At 43.2% G+C, this 19,033-nt stretch overlaps 1 protein-coding gene across 5 annotated transcripts in view; it reads right to left on the bottom strand.

The window, feature by feature from the left end:
- SESTD1 (SEC14 and spectrin domain containing 1) overlaps positions 1-19,033 on the bottom strand; it is a 116,553-nt gene that overhangs the window by 23,049 nt on the left and 74,471 nt on the right. For all 5 annotated transcript variants that reach the window (XM_019554109.1, XM_019554111.1, XM_019554112.1 and 2 more), the window contains 3 exons: positions 12,332-12,429; positions 11,509-11,564; positions 4,282-4,493 (listed from right to left, as the gene is read on the bottom strand). In XM_019554109.1, the coding sequence (XP_019409654.1) occupies positions 4,282-4,493; positions 11,509-11,564; positions 12,332-12,429 (366 nt within the window). The remainder of the gene's footprint in view (positions 1-4,281; positions 4,494-11,508; positions 11,565-12,331; positions 12,430-19,033) is intronic.

Raw genomic sequence — 19,033 nt, 5'->3', positions numbered from 1 at the left:
CCTTAAAAAGATTTTGTGAAATCTTGATTGAGAATCACTGCTTTGAACAGAGACTACAAAACTCAATCGGCTGTCAATTTTTGGCCAATATCTTCAAACTAACACAGCATCCATCAGGTGAATGCAAGTGAAGAATATGGGTTCACTTCGACTGTTCTCAGTGCATGGAGGACTATATTGCAACACTGGCCATGAACAGATGCTCATTTCTAGCAGTGGGAATTTTTATGAGATTTCTACTTCTGGAAATGTGTCTAGGAGAGGGATCAATACAGGCATTCAGCCTGCAGATGCCCCACTCAGCTCCTTGTGATTTCCTAAGACTGGAATGCTCCCAACCACGGAAGGTGGGGGGAGCAGTGGCTGCTCCACTCCTGCCATTCTAGGGACAGGGAAGAGAAGTAGGGATGGAGTAGAGCACCAGGGAAAGGCTCTCTTCCAAGACAAAGGAAATTGAGGTACAGGGAACGGACAGGGAAGTCTTTCCTCACTGTTCCACTGCCTTCCTGTAGACCGGAGCGGGGGGATTGGAGCATAGCACTGGGGCAACCCATCTTGTTCCCCAGATTAGGCAATCCCTGATCTGAGAAAGGGCAGGAAACATTGCCCCAGAGAGCTTACCACATGTGCCACTCAGCTAAGAAACACATGCAGCATTTAAAGACCACCACTGGGAACCAGCACAGGAAAGTCTTCTGAAGCCCACCTCCTTCCCTGCCAGCTTTTAAATTGCCACCCAGCTGGGCAGTGGGAACAAGGGGAAGCCCGTTAGGGCTGGGAACTGGGCTTGAGGACAATCAGGGGAGCTTGACTCCTGGTCCCACTGGCTTTGCAATCGCCATCCTGCCTCCAACATCCTGCTTACAGAAGCACTCTCTTGATATGCATTTAAAAAATTGCTAATGGTATACTCAGGAACAAGTAAGAAGAACAGAAACTAGAGTAGTAGGAGAAGGGCTTGAAAGAGTGAGAAGGAGGTGGAGGGAAGAGAGCCAAGGAAGAGCATGAAAGCAAACCTGGAATGCAAATGAGAATTAGGCACTTCAGAGCCAGCAGATAAGGAAAGAAAGGAAGAAGCCAGAGAAGGATTGAGTGCAAGTCTACCAGAATGTCAAACAAGACATTCTGAAAAAGAGGGAAAAAAAAGAAAGAGACAGTAGGAGGAAAGCCCAGGTCAAACACGTCAAGAATAGCAGGGGCCATGGCTAACAGACATGTAGATCCAGCCAAAAGGCTTCAAGTCAACCAAATTAAGTTTGTGCTAGGTGCAAGAATCTCTTCTTACGCATGCCATCAATTTAGGCCTGTTTATTCATTACATACTTGGACTTGTCCTCACTTTGCTCTTCCCTTTATTTAATTCCTCTGCTCCCTTTCATCTGCTTCCCATTTTTAATTTCTCCCCATTGTTTATTTTTAAACCAATAATACCAATTCCTCCTCACTGACCATGTTTCACATTCAGAAAATATGATTTTCTACATTACTTAAATGCATTTACAGGTGCCTTGTAAACTTATCAAGTTTTCTTGTCCTTGTAACAAGGTATTCAGCAGAATTCACAGATTCATTGAAATCTGACAGGGCTGTACTGTGAGTGCTTCCTCTGTGGCCTCAAACAGGACTGGCAGCTGTGCACTTTAGCCCCATGCCACCCGCTGATTAACTAAAATAAACAAATACGTGGTTTGATCAAAAAGTTCTAAGACTTGATGTTCGGGGTATTGTTCATCAGGAATTTGTACCAAGTGGTCAAACAATCAATCAGGCCTTTTATAAAGAGGTTTTGATTTGATCGAGGGATAAAGTTAGAAGAAACCACCGTGAGCGGTGTAAAAATGGTTGATGGTTTCTGCATCATGACAATGCTCCTTCACATACTGCTGTCTCTATTCAAGAATTTTTGGCTGAAAAAACATTTCTGTGATACCACACCCTCCGTATTCACCTGACCTTGCCCTATGTGATTTTTTTCTGTTCCCAAAAAATCAAAATGAAGCTGAAAGGAAGGAGATTTGATGACATTCCAACCATCCATAAGAATGTGAAAGCGGAACTCAAAAAACTCACAGTTGAAGACTTCCAGCATTGCTTCCAAAAGTGGCAGGAACGGTGGGACAAGTGCATATCATCTGGGAGAGATTACTTTGAAGGGGGCAGCTCATAAAAATGTTGTTTGTACACTATTCTTTAAAACAAAGGCTAAGTCTTAGAACTTTTTGATCACCCCTAGTATGTAGATTTAATGTGTGCTTCAGTATCACTAGTGTAGACAGAACAAATGGATAACTATTTTGAATTAAAAGAATACAAATTGAGGTTGGTGCCCTAGTAAATAGATGTATTTAAAAGCATTAAGGGTAGAAGTTTGGCCAAGTATGTTATAAACCTAATTTCAATCGTCACATTTCCTTCAGTCAATCTGAATATTAAAAGCCCATGTCCTGCTTGTATCATTTAATCTATAAAATAATGCTTTTATCTTCTGCATATTTATACTGTTTTCAACTCAAAATATCAACAAATAGGATTTGCATTTTTCTTTCCCCTCCCACCTTTCTTTGTTAAAGATGAAAGTCACTACTTCAGCAAAAATACTTCCTTGTTTTCAGAGACAGAAAAAGGAACAAGAATAATTATCCTTTATTTTTAAGAATATCTGGAATATTATGAAGTCCACACACATACACTCACTAGAATTGCCAATATCTGAAGGCTAAAAGTAATTCAGGTTATGTTTTCTGCAAATGTATTTGAAGCACAACAGAAGCTTAAAAATGTATAAATCTGATTTCAAGTAATAAGCTTGTGGAAGGAAAATAAATTGATTCCATTTCCTCGATTATCTCTACTGAGACAATATCTGAAAAAGTGTTGAAAGCACCAATTACATGCTGATTTCCAAAGCACTAAACCAATTCGTTATGACCTTTAACACACAATTGATTAGAACGATTTTTATTCATTCTGGTCAGAAGCTGCCATGAACTGCATAAGTAGACAGAGTTTAATCACTGGATATACCACCACAGTTAAAGCATTAATAGTTAGATAAATAAGGGAATAAACAATCACTTATCTTTAGTGACATCAACTTAAAACCACCCCTCCTTCATATGGCAAGAAAAATTTTTTGTTTTGTGTAATCCCAGGAACTTTGTTACACAAGATATAAGCAAAAGTGCCAACAGAAATAGGTTTTACTACTAAATGTTTATTTATCTGACAATAAGCCAGGCACTTTGGGGTTCTGTGGTAGTGCAAAGCAGCAATACAGCTAACATGAGCAACTACTTGAAGATTCTTGAGGTGTTTAAGAACATCCAGCATAAGAGACATAAAAGAAAAGGTGCATCTTAAGCATCCTGCATTCTAGTGACCCCCACCTGTCACCAGCATCCTCCAAGAGTATGGCAGGCAGAGGAAAGTTGGAGTATCAGGCAAAACTGGCACCTGGAACCCCTTGAGATGAAAGAAGGAATAAAAGCTGAAGGAAAATGACCTTCCCTCAGATTCTTTGCATTATAACAAGCATACATCTGGAGGTCAGAGTCTGAAACAAGTCTCAGTGGGCGTGTGTACACGAGACGCTAATGTCTCAGTAGATGAATTCTACTGCACATTAGTGCAGCTGGCTAAAACTGTGCTAAAGGGCTAATATGCAGTAGAATCAGTCTACTGCAACATTAGCATCATATGAAAACTGTTTGTCTGTGCTAATGCAGAGTAGTGTTGCTTACAGTGCATTAAGTTAGTACTTAATGTGCGGTAATGATGGTGCATCAACGAAAGTGTAGACATGTCCAGTATAGACAAAAATAATTCAGTTATATAATCTAATCAAAATGAATAGTACAAGTGTTCACTAGAGAGCCCAATTAGACACCATTACTATACAGCTCTGAAGCATAATGCAAGACATAGCTTGAATCTAGTTTTTAAAAAGCGTATCAGTTTATGTTACTTGTGACTGACTTCTCAGGTGTTTAAAATTAAGCAGTAAGAAATTATACGGTATGTGCTTTCTATATTACACACACTGTAGGAATAAACCACAGGAATACACTCAAGACAGAACCATGTTTTCAGGAATCCCAGATATTGCAAAACAAAAACATAACACAGTAACTCTCTACAATGTGCATGATTAAAAACAATGTTCAACGGTTCTGAACAAGGTGGGTTTTAAATGGAATTTTTTAACCACGTGAAATTGTAAGTTTACTTAACAGAATCATGATAATAATAAAAATATAGTGCCAGGAGAATCCTGGTACTTACCTGCATTACTTTCTGTTGAATCTCCTCCAGCTGTGTGCGCTTGCTACGTTGCCTACAAACTTCCTGATAGCGGGTATATTGCTCTCGGAGTGAATCCAATAGCTTCATGACCTGGGGCTGAGCCAGCAGTTCATCATCCATGGGAGACCATGAGACTCCTCCATCTGAACCATTAAATCGACGCTGTTGTAACTCAGATAATAGTTCATGACCTTTAAGAATAAGCAGAGTAAGTTATAAAAAACAAAAAAATGTAGACAGTAAGGATGCAAAAGTCAGTCACTGAGTTCTTAATGTCTAAATGATCTGTAAAGTACTAGACACATTGATATTTATTGGTAAACATGAAGAAATATGCTTCTTCAATCACTAGAATTACACTAGTTGCAAGTCAAAGCAGAATCTGTCCCCATACATTTTAGGCAAAGGGAAGAAACTTTCCTGAGTTGAAAACTCCTCCTAACATTTGCAGAACTTTCCAATAAACTTTCAAAATGTGTTTCATGAGTCTATTTATTGACTTCAATGAATTCTATTTTGAAACAACATGAATTACAATGACTAAATTATTCAAAGATATTTAATTGTCTGGCAGTAAAGCCGAAAGCCTACTTCCAGTTCCACATATATCCCGTTTGTTTATATAGAAAACAACTTGATGATGGAGTTTGGTATTCATATGCCTTGCTAAATAGCTTCATAAACATAAAGAGGGATTCTAAGTATTAGATACAGGAATTTTTCCCTACCAAAAATTTGGGAAACTGTTTTTGTTAGTTAAACCAGTACTCTAACAGGTTATTTGTTTATATTTACTATTATTTTTCAATAGTGAAAATTCCTTAACTTCTTATAGTCCATGATCTTCAATTAGCATCCAGAAGGGCTACTAATAGCATTTCTTTGATAAATAAACTTATTAAAAGAATTTTAATATATCCTGGGTAAAAGAGGAATTTAAATAAGAAAAAGAAACTAATGCTATGCATGAATTTTAAGACTCTAACTTCTTTAACACATGTTGGCATCCAGGGCCACTGTTACTTGCATTGAGAAATTTTGTAGTAATTTCTATGAAATTGCACGTTGTCTGAGGTAGTATTTAATATGAGTAAGAGTACCATCAATGACCAAATGCTTAACTAGCTTTGTTTAGCTTAATAATTCAAGGAACAATGAAAGCCTGATGCAATGTAGAAGGAAAACAACTATTTTGTCACCTCTTTTCTATTCCATTAAAGTGACCAAATTTGAAGACAGAGGGCAACACAAATTATAAATCACAGGCTCTCATTTTCATTTCTTGAGGACATCTGGGATTTTATTTTTCAAACCACAGAGTTAACTAAAAAGTTTATGACTGCTGCTTTCCTACCATTGCTATTTTAGCACATCAAAAAAAAAATCACCTAAAAGTCCTTGAAAAAAATGCAAACCCTACACATCTAGTAATCAATCATAGTGCAAGTTCAACCAAACTACCCAAACAGTGAGAGGCCCCTACTCTGAGTTATTCAGCATTAGTTTCACACAGTCCACTAAATATGTGGTTTAGTTCCTGATATTGCTAGCAAGGTGTTAGGTACGAATGCAATTTGTGTAGTATTGGTTCTTACCTACTACGAAGTGCAATTTCATTATGGTTGCTTACAGATTTTTTTTTTTTTTTTTAATTAAACAAGCAGTAGCATTGCCGAGCCCAGAGGAGGCAATGCGTTAGTTGGATCTGGCTCACCGGACGTCTGTATAGATTGGGTGCTCAGAGGGCCTTTTTGGGCACTTTTATCTAATAGCGAATTGAATCAGCTAAAAGCATGAAAAAGCCCTGCTGAAGTGCCTGATCTATACAGATGTTGCAGAGCTGGGTCAAAGTAATGCACTGCTTCTTCCAGTAAAGCACAGTTTTGTTTGTTTGTTTTTTAATGTCTGCAAGCAGCCTAATAGGTCATCAATCAATGTAATTATAAGCCAAAGAGTTCTAACAACCTGGTATATATAAACAGGTTTTTAAGAAGTTAGTCAAGTGAAGAAAAAGTAGTGCCTATTGAAGAGAAAAATATATACTGCATTACATAAAACTGCAAGAGCTGCAGTCACTGCTTCTCCCACACAGTACTGCTGCTTTTTCCCCAATGCCTGGGCAAAGCCCCTGCCACAGAAATTCCACCAAGGTTCCCTCAACTCCACAGGCCAAATAAAATGGCTCTGCAGGCCATATGTGCCAGCTTCTAAGTAAACACTTGAAAGGTATGCATATATCCAAACTTTTGCTAATCAGAAGCAAAGACTACACAATATAACATCGTTTAGTATAGGAAAACTATAGCATAGTCTCCTTACCCTTTCAATTCCCTGCTTTGACTGGCAAAATGAAAGTCAATTCTTGACAAACATGGTGGTGTTTATTTTGCTGCAAACAGTTTGCTGAAGAGTGAACTAAGATAACCAGCTAATTTCCCATATGCAAGAACAGCCAATAGCTAGAAATTTTTGGTCAATGCTAAACAAAGAATCTAAAAAGTCTGTTATTTTGTCACTAAATATCTTAGCTATTTAATAAAATATAAAAGAAAAAGATTGTGATATAAGGCTTCACCAACACTTAGGCATATTTTAAGTTTCCACTATACATGTTATATTTAATTTCACATGCTAATTTTATTTCATATAAAGTCATACTATATGGCAAGCATGGATGGCTTCAGGGCAAGCAAATTATACTGAAATATTTAAGAATTTTCAGGAAGGATCTTGAATTTCCATTATCTAAAAATTCATTTTTGAGTGGCGAAGAACTTAAATATTCATATGTTTTATATAAAATTTAGTTCACAGATCATTTTAAAATGTAGAATATAAATGAGAAATTGGAGCCTGTGAAAGGAGCTTAATGCATAACTATGGGAGAATGAAAGACCTTGAACCAATCACAGCAAAGACAAAACGTACAATGACTCAACAGTACAGTTCTCTTTTCTGCCCCAGTCTATGCAGCTTATTGTTACCTGGAAGGATGGGAGAGTTAATTCTCAGGCTTTACAAAACCTATCAATATAGACGTAAATTATAGCAGGCTTTATGAAGTGAGCTGCTGTCTATTAGGAACTGGACTAAGACCAACTTTCTGATATAAAGAACTTTCATATGAAATGATCTGGGTGGGACTGCAACAGAATAATAAAAAATAGAAAGCTTTATAAATCCTTTACAAATTCCTTAAACCAGTATGCCATTTGACATTGAAAATCAAAATCCTAACAGCTAGAGAAAAAAATAGATTGCCTACAACAGTGCGGGGATGGCAAATTTAAGACAACCCTCCAATAGTCAGATACTATACAAGGAAAATTATTAAAAATTTTCCATGAAAAAAATCTAACTATTGGTGGTCATCTTCAAATCAAAGTTTTCTTGGATTCAAGATACTGTATTTTCCCTACTTATGTCTCAAAATCAATTTTAAATTTTTTTAATTCAAGAATTTTTGCACTTACTAATTATTTAATAGTGGAATAACTTTAAGACATTAGAACCCCATCCTTGATGTCATAGAATCATAGAAATTTAGGGTTGGAAGGAACCTCAGGAGGTCACATCTAGTCCAACCCCCTGCTTCAAGCAGGACCATCTCCAGTCAGATCATCCCAGCCAAAGCTTTGTCTAGCCAGGTTTTGAAAACCTTCCAAGGATGGAGCTTCTACCACTTCTCTGGGTAACCTGCTCCTATATTTTACTATCCTCCTAGTGAAAACATTCTTCCTAATATCTAACCTAAACTTCCTTTGCTGCAGCTTGAAACCATTGCTCCTTGTTCTGTCACCTAGCACCACTGAGAACAACTTATCTCTATCCTCTTTCAAACTTCAGATAGCTGAAGGCTGCTATTGAGTCCTTTCCCACTCTCCTCTTTGCTAAACTAAATAAGCCCAGTTCCCTCAGTCTTTCCTCATAAGTCATGTCCCCCAACCTGCTTGACTCTCCAATTTGTCCACATCTTTTCTGTAGTGGGGGACCCAAAACTGAACAAAGTACTCCAGATGTGGCCTCATCAGTGCTGAATACAGAAGAATAAACACTTCCCTTGACCTAGTGGCAACACACCTACCAGTGCAGCCCAGTATGCTGTTAGCCATCTTGGCAACAAGGGCACACTGCTAGCTCACATTCAGCTTTGTCCACTTCAGGTCCTTTTCTGCAGAGCTGCTGCCCAGTCAGTCAGTCTCCAGCCTGTACTACTGCACAGGATTGTTCCATCCTAAGTGCAGGACTTTGCACTTGTCCTTGTTGAACCTCATATAGTTTCATAGTTGATAGGGTCGGAAGGGAGCTGAGCAGATCATCAAGTCTGACTCCCTGCCATGGGCAGGAAAGAGTACTGGCAGGAACGACCCTGGCTAGGTGATTGTCTAGCCTCCTTTTCAAGACCCCCAGGTAGAAGTGAGCACCACTTTGCTTGGAAGTTGGTTCCAGATCCTAGCCACCCTGACAGTGAAGTAGTGCCTCCTGATATTTAGCCTGAATCTACCCTCCATCAACTTATGGCTGTTATTCCTTGTTACTCCCAGTAGTGCTCTGGGGAACAGGGACTCTCCCATTGCCTGCTGGTCCCCCTTGGCCAGTTTACAGACGGCCACCAGATCCCCTCTCAACCTTCTCTTGTGGAGGCTGAACAGGTTCAGGTCCTGTAGCCTCTCCTCGTAGGGCCTGCCTTGCTGCCCCCGATCATGCGACCGGCCCTCCTCTGGACCCTCTTGATGCTGTCCACATCCCCCCTGAAGTGTGGCGCCCAGAACTGGACACAGTACTCTAACTGCGGCCTGACCAGTGTGGCAAAGAGGGGGAGGACCTGCTCGTGATGCATCTGTGGAGGCATGACAAGGTGCGGTTAGCCTCCCTGACCGTGTCCTCACATTGTTTGCCCATGTTCATCTTGGAGTCAATAATGACTCCAAGATCCTTTTCTGCCTCTGCACTGACGAGAAGGGAGTTCCCCAGCCTGTAGGTATGCTGCTGGTTCTTCCTCCCCAGGTGCAATACCTTGCACTCATCAATATTGAAACCCATCCTGTTCTCATCTGCCCATCCCTATAACCTGTCTAGATTTAGTTGCAGCCTCTCTCCTCTAGTGTGCCCACTTCTCCCTACATCTTAGTGTCATCTGTGAATTTGAAGAAGGGGCTTTTCACCCCCTTGTCCAAGTCACTGATGAAGATGTTGAACAGTGCGGGCCTGAGGACCGAGCCCTGGGGAACCCCACTTCCCACATCCCTCCAAGTTGAAAATGAACAGTCCATCACCACTCTCTGGGTGCGGCCCTCCAGCCAATTAGCAACCCATCTGACCGTGCAGGCACTGACACCACAGTCGCCTAATTCTTTTGATGAGAATGGGGTGAGACAGTGTCACAGGCCTTCCTAAAGTCCAGAAAGACTACGTCCACCGCAACACCTACGTCCAAGGATTTTGTGACATGGTCATAGAAGGCCACTAGGTTGGTCTTACAGAACCTGCATCTAATGAACCCATCTCCCCTGGCGGTCCCTCGCAGATATGCACCTGGATAATTTTCTCAAAGAGCTTCCCCAGGACCAAGGTAAGACTAACGGGCCTATAGTTTCCTGTGTTCTCAGGAAATGGGGACCACATTGGCCCTTTTCCAGTCTTCTGGCACCTCGCCAGAGCACCATGAGTGCTCATAAAGCTGTGCCAGGGGTCCCACAATGACCTCTGCTAATTACTTCAGCATTCTTGGGTGGAGATTGTCAGGACCTGTTGATTTGAACACATCTAGTCCCACCAGAAGTTCCCTGACTAGGTCCTCACTGACCCTAGGCCTGGCTGTGCCTCCCCTGAGACCACTGGGGATCCTGGTGGGAGCAGGGGGGGGAGGGGGGATGACCTGGTCCCTGCTCAGAAAAACGGAGGCAAAGAAATTGTTAAAGAGATTAGCTTTGTTGTCTGGTGTGACCACCAGATTTCCTAGTGTGTCCTGCAGAGGCCCCACATTGCCCAGTAACTTCTTTTTACCCCTATGTATTTAAAAAAGGACTTGCTGTCTTAGATCTGGGTTGCTAGTTCCAGTTCCATCTCTTCCTTAGCCTTCCTAACAGCCCCCCTACAATCTCAAGCCAAGGAGGTATAATCCTCTCTGGTGATGGCCCCTATCTTCCATTGGGTGTGTGCCTCCTATATGATTCGTTTTGGCCCAATCCTCCAATTTGTCTAGGTCTCTCTGAATCCTAGACCTACACAAGTGTATCTACTACTCCCCCCAATCAGGTGTCATCCGCAAACTTGCTAAAGGTGCACTCTATGCCATCTTCCAAGTCACTGAAGAAGACATTGAACAAAAGCAGCCCCAGGACTGACTCCTGGGACACTCCACTTGATACCGGCTGCCAACTAGGCATCGAGTCATTGATTACTACTATCTAAGCCTGATGCTCCAGGCAGTTCTTGATCCACATTATAGTCCATTTATCCTGCCCATACTTCCTTAGCTTACCTGGCAGAATGTTGTAGGAGACAACATTTTAGCTTTGCTAAAATCAAGGTACACCACATCCACCAGGCTCTCTGCATCCACAGAGCAAGTCATCTCATCACAGAAGGCAATCAGGTTGGTCTAGCATGACTTGCCCCCGGTGAATCCATTCCAATTGCTCCTAATCACCTTTTTCTCCTTCAAGTGCTTAGAAATACATTCCTTGAGGAACTGCTCCATGATTTTTCCAGGGACTGAAATGAAGCTGACTGGTATGTAGTTAGTTCCCTTGATCCTCCCTTTTTCACTTCCTTAAATATGGGTGCTATGCTTGTCTTTTTCCAGTCATCCGGGACCTACCCTGACTGCCATGAGTTTTCGAAGATAATGGCCAAAGGCTCTGCAATCACATCAGCTAACTCCCTCAGCACCCTTGGGTGCATCCCAGCTGGCCCCATGGACTTGTACACATCCAAGTAGTCTCTAACCTGTTCTTTCAGCACTTAGGGCTGCTCACCTCCTCCCCAAACTGTGCTGTGCAATAGTCTGGGAGCTGACCTTGCCTGTGAAGATTAAGGGAAAAAGGGCATTGAGCACTTAAGACTTTTTTGCATCGTCTGTCACAAGGTTGCCTCCCCCATTAAGGGACCCACACTTTCCTTGATCCTCCTCTGGCTACCAACATACCTGTAGAAACCCTTTGTTAAATATGGATAAGTTGTTCATTTTTCAACTTACTGTACCTGTCTGTAGTACTGTCTCTGGATCCACAGATGGAAGGAAGTTTATATCTACAGACCTTGTAATAAAGAAAGAAAGAAAGAAAGAGACTATTGTAAAAGTGAAAATGTAGACCGGGGTGGCCACCCTGTGGCACTGGCACACCGTGTGACACATGGCACATTGGGGACAGCATAGGAAACAAAGCAATAAATATGTCAGGGAGCAGAAAGCAGAGTAACAAATCTGGCATGAGAATGGGATTAGAGTGGCACTTGGGAAGAGAATGGAGTTTAATTTGGGGTGCACCTGCCAAAAACGCTGGCTCCCCTACTGGTGTAGACATATCCTGAACGACTGACTGTCTTCATACAGGCAGCTCGTGTGGCAATCAAAGACTGAAATCCTGACCTTCCAAATTCTATACTGCTTTAATCACAAGGCCACCAATGATCTCTGTTTTTTGTAAACATCCACAAAAGAGTATTTTATACTAAAGCAAAGGTAACAGAATAAAATGAGAGAGATATTCATTTGTCTGACACTGTTTTCTTAACATTAATATTTTATCATGCACTCAAATTAAATCTGGTAAGCATTACTTATTAGTACAGTCTCTCATTGGAAGCAAGGGCATCTGCCTATAATGATTCCAATTACTGGTAAAAATAATTAGTTGCTAAGGACTGATTTCTACAATAAAAGAATGACTGCAGTTTCAGGATCAGGGGCTTTATGTCTAAAATTACTTGTGTGGTTCAACAATCCCTTTACATTATTATTTCAAATTGTTAATGCACTGATATTTAAAAGGGTTATATTAAAAAAAAGAAGAAATCTATATACCTATCTTTCTCTTGTTGGCTTCCTTTCTCAGTTCCATTGTTAATTAAAGCAAGCTCATCCAGTAAAGATGTAGACTCTTTTGTGAACTTTTCGAACACCTAAATAAATAAAATAATTATTTTAATTAAAAGAATGTCTACTTTTTAGAATCAAAATTAATTTAGTATCTGTGAAAGATTAGTTGACAGTGCAGAAGTCATCAGTGCAACTTTATCCACAGTGCTCTGTTAATACGCTCCCAAACTTGAGAAAGAGTAAATATAATATAGTATGATAAAAGGATTAGAAAATATAAGTTTCCCCTTATATAGAGAGCTAAAGACTCTGTACTGGAATGTATTAAAGTTAGTGCTGTATTCTAAAAAACTTAAAGGTCTCTCAAAACTTAAATTCTTATGGACAATCTTCTCCAAAAATCCATTATATGAACATCTGTTCAATAATAAAAAAAAAAATTCAAGGCCACCCAACTTTTCTAAGCAGGTAAGGGCCAAATGCCCTACCCAGTGGGGTCATACACATGCAGGCTGCACTAGGGCAAGTCCTGGATAGGCCCTCCAAACCAAATGGATGGCTCCTTCCCCTGCCCCACTACCACACATGTGCAGATCTAGACTCAATCTTAATTCCCTCAGCCACAATGTAAAGGCTGCCCCAGTCTGGGGGAATGGTCAGGCACTGGGGTGGACAGAAGGAAGGGTAAGGCAGCAAAAGCTGAAAGAGGGAGAGGGATATCCTGGAGACCAGCTGCTGTTGCAGCAGAAGTGATGCAAGGAGGGAGTGGTAGCCAGGCAGGAGCCCAGGGAACGCAACCAAAATACTCACAGGCTGCCAGTTGGACAGCCCTGAAATACCTCAACTCTTATCAGAATTTCTAGCTTTCAGTTAGTACTAATCTAGACTTTATTTTAACCAGTACATTTCAGAGACAAAGGAGTATACAAACAAGTATTTTCTTGTTCATTCTTTCTGGAAATAGATTGGCTTCTGATGAAAGATAAGGGTTTGGGTTTTTGTTGCTGTTTTTGTTTTGGTGATATCTTTTATTAGACCAACTGTACAGTTGAAAGAGCAGTTTGAAAAGTTTTCTGGCACAAAGCATCCATCAATAGTGGTGCATTGATAGAGATTTTGGGGGGTGATACCAATTGCTGATTTTTAAGGAGGCATTATCAGCTGACACTGATCCAATTTCTGATACCAACCCAGCAGCTTGGAAAGCTGCGTGCAACTGATAAATCTGGTGCGATGAAATGGGAGGGGAGTGGAGGAAGGTGAGGGAGAGATGTGGGAGGTGCAGATCAAGGCCCCTGCTGTGAGGGAGGACTGGGTCTGTGCCTGTGGTGGGGTCTGGGACAAGCACTACCCAGCCAGGGGGGGCAGGCATGGGATGGAGCTGCGGCTGTCTGGGAGCTCAGGGGGCACTCCCGTTGCTATGCACCACTCGTCCAGGAGTTGCTGGTCTGGTGCTTGCCCGCTTGTCCTGCTACTCATCCAGGAGGGCATGGGGGGGCGTGTTCCCCGGATCAGTGTGGGGAGAGGCGGAACAGAAAGAGCCCTAGCTCCAGCTCATCCCACCCCGTGCAGATTCAGGAGCACCGCCTCCCCCCACATGCCTTCCCGGACAACCCGTGGGAGTTGCTGGACCAGCGGTGCACTGAGGCAGGAGTCAACCCTCCCCGCTCCTGCACCTCCTGGATGAACAGCGGTTCCATCCCACACCTGCCCTGCCCAGGCAGCATTTGCCCAGCCCCTGCCCCACTCTACTCCTCCCTCACTGCGGGGGCCTTAATCTGCCTCTCCATGCCCATTCCCTCCCCCTTCCCCTTCCCCCACACCAGCCTTACCAGCTGCATTCAGCTCTCTAAGCTGCTGTGTTCCTCACTGCCTACGTGCTGCATTGTGGCTGTGCACATGCACGGGCATTTATTGGACAAATTACCGGCCAGACCAGGCCGATTTCTGATATGATCAATTTTCTTTATAATCAGTGCCAATCCAATATTGGACCAATGTATTGGTGCACCTCTACCCATCAAAGACAGCAAAGCCTAAAAAAGCACATTGTTTAAACAATTCTTCAATTCCTGTGTGTTCTAGGAACTAGATTTGAAATGACTCACTCATTTTACATGATATGTAAACACTGAAAATAGATGTCCATATTACTGCCTTCTCATGCTTAGCCTAGAATCTGCTCTCTCTCACACAGTCCTATTTAGCAATCTATTAAGAGAGTTCAAAGAACATGACATTCCTTTCAATCTGATGCAGCTCTGTAGCATGTTTTATACTGACATAACAATGAGAGAGAGAGAAATTAGGAGTAACAGGCATTTCAGTTACTTTGCAGCTGAGATCTCAAAATGGGCAGGAATGACAGGTTACCCCACGTGGCGAGTGTCAAATAAGTTGTTGCATCAACATGGAGTGTGCATGGAGATGAAGAAAGGACAGCTACAAAAGAGATGTCAGTGATGTCTGGGACACACTAGACAACAGAGACATTTTCAGTTAGATCCTGACACAAGTAGGAAGCTCAAAGGCACTCAGGAAGGGAGCAATGTTCTTGTGAGCGTCTTTCATGTGTGAAGGAGGTGGCAGCATCAAGATAGCATATAGTCTGAGAATCTGGATATAGGGGCATCTTCGGTTATCTGTCAAAATGAAGATAATATCTGCTTGGGGTGGGGATTATTGGTGACATTTAAGATGGCTGAAAAGTGCAATCCATGCTCTGCAAGTTTTTCCACAGCTATAACAACTGGTGCCGAAGGGGGGGGGGGGGGGGGGGCGGTCGGCAGCACAGCTGTTAGCCAGAACGTTGTACACTTTCCTTCCTCCTCTGCTTCCTGAGTGACGGTAGTGGTAATTTTCAATGTAAAAAGGAGTGGAAGGGATAAAACAGGATTTCAGAAGAAACAATTAAGGCAGTGATAAAACAGGCTGTTTTACTGAGAGAAAGCATTTACAGATGTCAGACATTTGAGAAGGGAAATTCCAGGGTGAGGATCAGGCATACAGACATTGGAAGCAAAAGCCAAGTCTGGGAAAGAATAGAAATGGAGCAAAAAAAGCATTTTGAGATATCTAGCAGAAGAAAAACAAAGGTTTTTCTCACTCTAAAATTCTATATTACTGTATTTACTTGATTATAAGATGAGGTTTTTTCCCCCCATTCAACATGGGGAATGCAGAACCAAGCTTCATCTTACGATCACATACATCCTTTCTCAGTTGGAGAGACCCTGCAACTGCCAGCCAGGAATCCTGCATGCTGAGGGGCGCTCCAGTGCCCTCTGCTGGCTCACCATGTGCATTTTCTGGTTTTAGGAAAATGCACATGGCAAGCCAGCAGTGTGCCTGAGTTCGCTTCAGCATGCAGTGTTTCTGGCCAGCTGGTTCAGGGTCACTCCAAGCTGCTGCCTGCTAGAATGTACTGAGTTGCTTCAGTGCCCTCTGGCTGGAAACCCCACACACAGCTCAAAATGGCAGGCACTGGCCAGGCACCATCCCCACAGCATGGGGGTTTCTAGCCAGTATGTGCTGAGTCGCTCTGAACTGCTGCTCAAGTAGCAGGTGCCCGAGCACCTCATCAAATCCTAGCAGTGTGGCTGTATCCCTTGCTGTGTGCCAGGCTGCTCCAGCATGTGCCACTGGGGCAGCAGCTCAGAATGACCAAGCATGTGCTTGTGCAGGCTGCAAGGATAGTGCCTGGCCAACACCTGTTGGGTCATTTCAAGCTGCAAGAAGCCTGGCCAGTGCATGCTGAGTTGCCTCAGCACCCACCAGCCAGGCATTATCTGGGAGCGATTTGATCACCTGCCTGCCAGGCACTCAGCATGCTGTGGGGAGACGCTAGCCAGGCATGTGCAGTAGGGAGGGACCATGCAGGGCCAACCAGCACACAGAGAAGAGGGATCCTGGCCAGCACACAGCAGTGAGGGACCCTGAGAGGGCTGGCCAGCACTCGGGGAGGAGGGACCTCCAAGGCCCAGCTAGGTACCCTGCATGCTGCAGAGAGGGACCCGACTGCAGTGACAATGGACCCAGCTTGTGGCGAGTAATCCAATGCCTGGTGAGGTTCCAGGCAGTGAGACTCCTAGCAGTGGCAGCAAAGGATCCACTACATGGCAAGGCTCCTATCAGTGGTAGCAAGGGACCCAGCATGAGGCCAGGCACGCAGTATGCAATGGTGAAGGACCTGGCAGCAGTGAAAAGGGACCCAAGATGTGCATGCTGACAAGAGATCCAGGATGCAGCAAGGGACCCAGAAACAATGACGAGGGACCCAGCTTAAGTATGTCAGTGAGAGATCTAGCACACAGTGAGGCTCCAGTCAGTAGCAGCAAGGGGACCAGCATACCATGAGGTCCCTGATAGCAGCAAGCCAAGTGGCAGCAAAGGGGCAAGTGGCAGGAGAGCATCTGGTGAAGAAGCAGGGAAAAATCAGCAGATTACAGAAACTGACCACCACTAACTGGCCAAAACTTAGAAACCCATGGTAAATTGTATGGGATGAGAGGTGGCTGGGGAAACCCCCATGACAGACCAGGTAGAAAAAAGAGGAAGTAGCAGTACACATGTGAAGGTACCAAAAAGAATGTGACACAGCTATGTTACAGACTTTAAAAATGAAGGTTATAAATTATGCTGAAAAAAGAAATAATTCTGAGGCAGGTAAAAAAGTGTACACTGAAGAAAGTGTAAAGTTACTGAAGCAAATGTGCGTCAATGGAGACAATTAAAAGGAAAACCTGAGAATGCTAAGTCCACACAGAAAATGTTTGTGAACCCAAAACAAGGTCACTTTCCTGAAACTGATAAGCAAGTTCTAAAGTATGTTCAAGAAAAGAGAAAGGAGAGAATGACAATCATTTGTGAAGTGCTTCAACTCAAGGTATTAGAAATAGTAAAGGAATTGAACATTCCCCTTCAAAAATTCAAAGCAAGTAGTTGGTGGTTATCTGAATGATGTCACGAATGGCTTAGCCCTGAGATGAAGAACATCACTTGCACAAAATTTACCATCAGACTGCAACAAATATTTGTTGAATTCCAGTGGTACCATTACTGGGCTATGCAAAACTCATAATTACCTCCTGGGTGAGACAGGTAATGCTGATGAGACTCCAGTCTATACTGACATACCAAACAATATCACCATCCATGAGAAATGCACAAAATCCATCATTATAAGAAATACAGGAAATGAAAAGTCATGAATTACAGTGATGTTAGCAGTACTGGCAGACGGGAGAAAATTGCCATCCTATGTGATTTTGGAATGCTAAACTCTGTCAAATAAAAATTGCCACCGGAAATAGTGGTTCAATGCCAGGAATAATGACTGATGTCAAGTGCCCCAGCCCTGGTACAATCTGTGGGCAAGACAAGAGCCCCCAAGGGGATACTTGCTTGCCTGTACACAAATGTCAGGAGCTTGGAGAATAAGCAGGAGGAGCTTGTCCTCCTGCTCAATACAAATAATTATAATGTCACAGGGATAACGGAGACCTGGTGGGAGGCCACTCATGACTGGACCAAAGGTACTGATGGCTATACCCTGTACAGGAGGGATCGTGTAGATAAAAGGGGCGGGGGTGGAGCTCTCTATGTTAAGAAAAGCTACATGTCTCTGCAAGCTGATATTGGCAACCAAGGGTGGATGACTGGAGACCCTCTGGGTTAAAATCCGTGGGGGAACATGGCACAGGGGACACAACAGTGGGAGTCTACTACAGACCTCCCACCCAAAGTCCTGAGCTTGACCAGGAGTTTGCCCAGGAACTGGCTGAGGCCACATGCTCCACGAGCATGGTTGTCATGGGTGACTTCAGTTACCCGGACATCTCGTGGGAGGATCACTCAGCAAAATGCAAACAGTCGCAAACCTTCCTCTCATGCGTGGATGATTTCTACCTGACCCAAGAAGTCTATGGGCCAACAAGAGGTAAAGTGCTTCTCAACCTGGTACTGGATACAGGGGATGACCTAATCAGTGGCCTAGTGATTGATAGAAAGCTAGGTGACAGCTTTCTATTGATCATGAGCTTTTTGACCACAAGCTGATCACCTTCACCATCTACCGTAAAGCTGGCAAGTCAGTCAGCAACACAGAAGTCCTTGACTTCAGAAAAGCCAACTCTGACAAGCTCAGGAGGCTGGTCAGTGAGGCCCTAAGGGACCATGACCCCAGGGAGAGGGGAGTTCAAGAAGAGTGGTTGTTGCTCCTCAAGCTAAGTCTATTCCATCTCGGAGGAAAGGCAGCAAGAGAGCACAGCAGCCCCTCTGGCTCTCCAGGGACTTAGCAGATCTAAGGCTAAAAAGAAAAGCTTACAAAGGATGGAAGACGGGATTTACCTCCAAGGAGGATTATTCTACACTGATCAGGTCCTGCAGGGAGCAAACCAGGAAAGCCAAGGCTGCAACTGAACTCCAACTAGCTTTGAGCATCAAGGACAATAAAAAGTCCTTTTGCAGATATGTGGGGAGCCAGAGAAAAAACAAGGGCAACACTGGATCCCTGCTGAACCAGATGGGGCAACTGACACCCAGGAAAAAACCAACCTATTAAATGGGTACTTTGCGTCAGTCTTTCATCAGTCCCATGGGGTGCCCATGCCCGCTATGGGACAGGTAGGTCTGGGTGAGGGAGATCCCCTGCCCTCCACAAATGCTGACCTCGTGAAGGAACATCTT

Source organism: Crocodylus porosus, unplaced genomic scaffold (genome assembly GCF_001723895.1).
Source record: "Crocodylus porosus isolate Cpor-Errol unplaced genomic scaffold, CroPor_comp1, whole genome shotgun sequence".
Taxonomy (NCBI): Eukaryota; Metazoa; Chordata; order Crocodylia; family Crocodylidae; genus Crocodylus; species Crocodylus porosus.
Note: the sequence above shows the minus strand (reverse complement) of the source record. Positions and strands in the feature narration are given on the sequence as shown.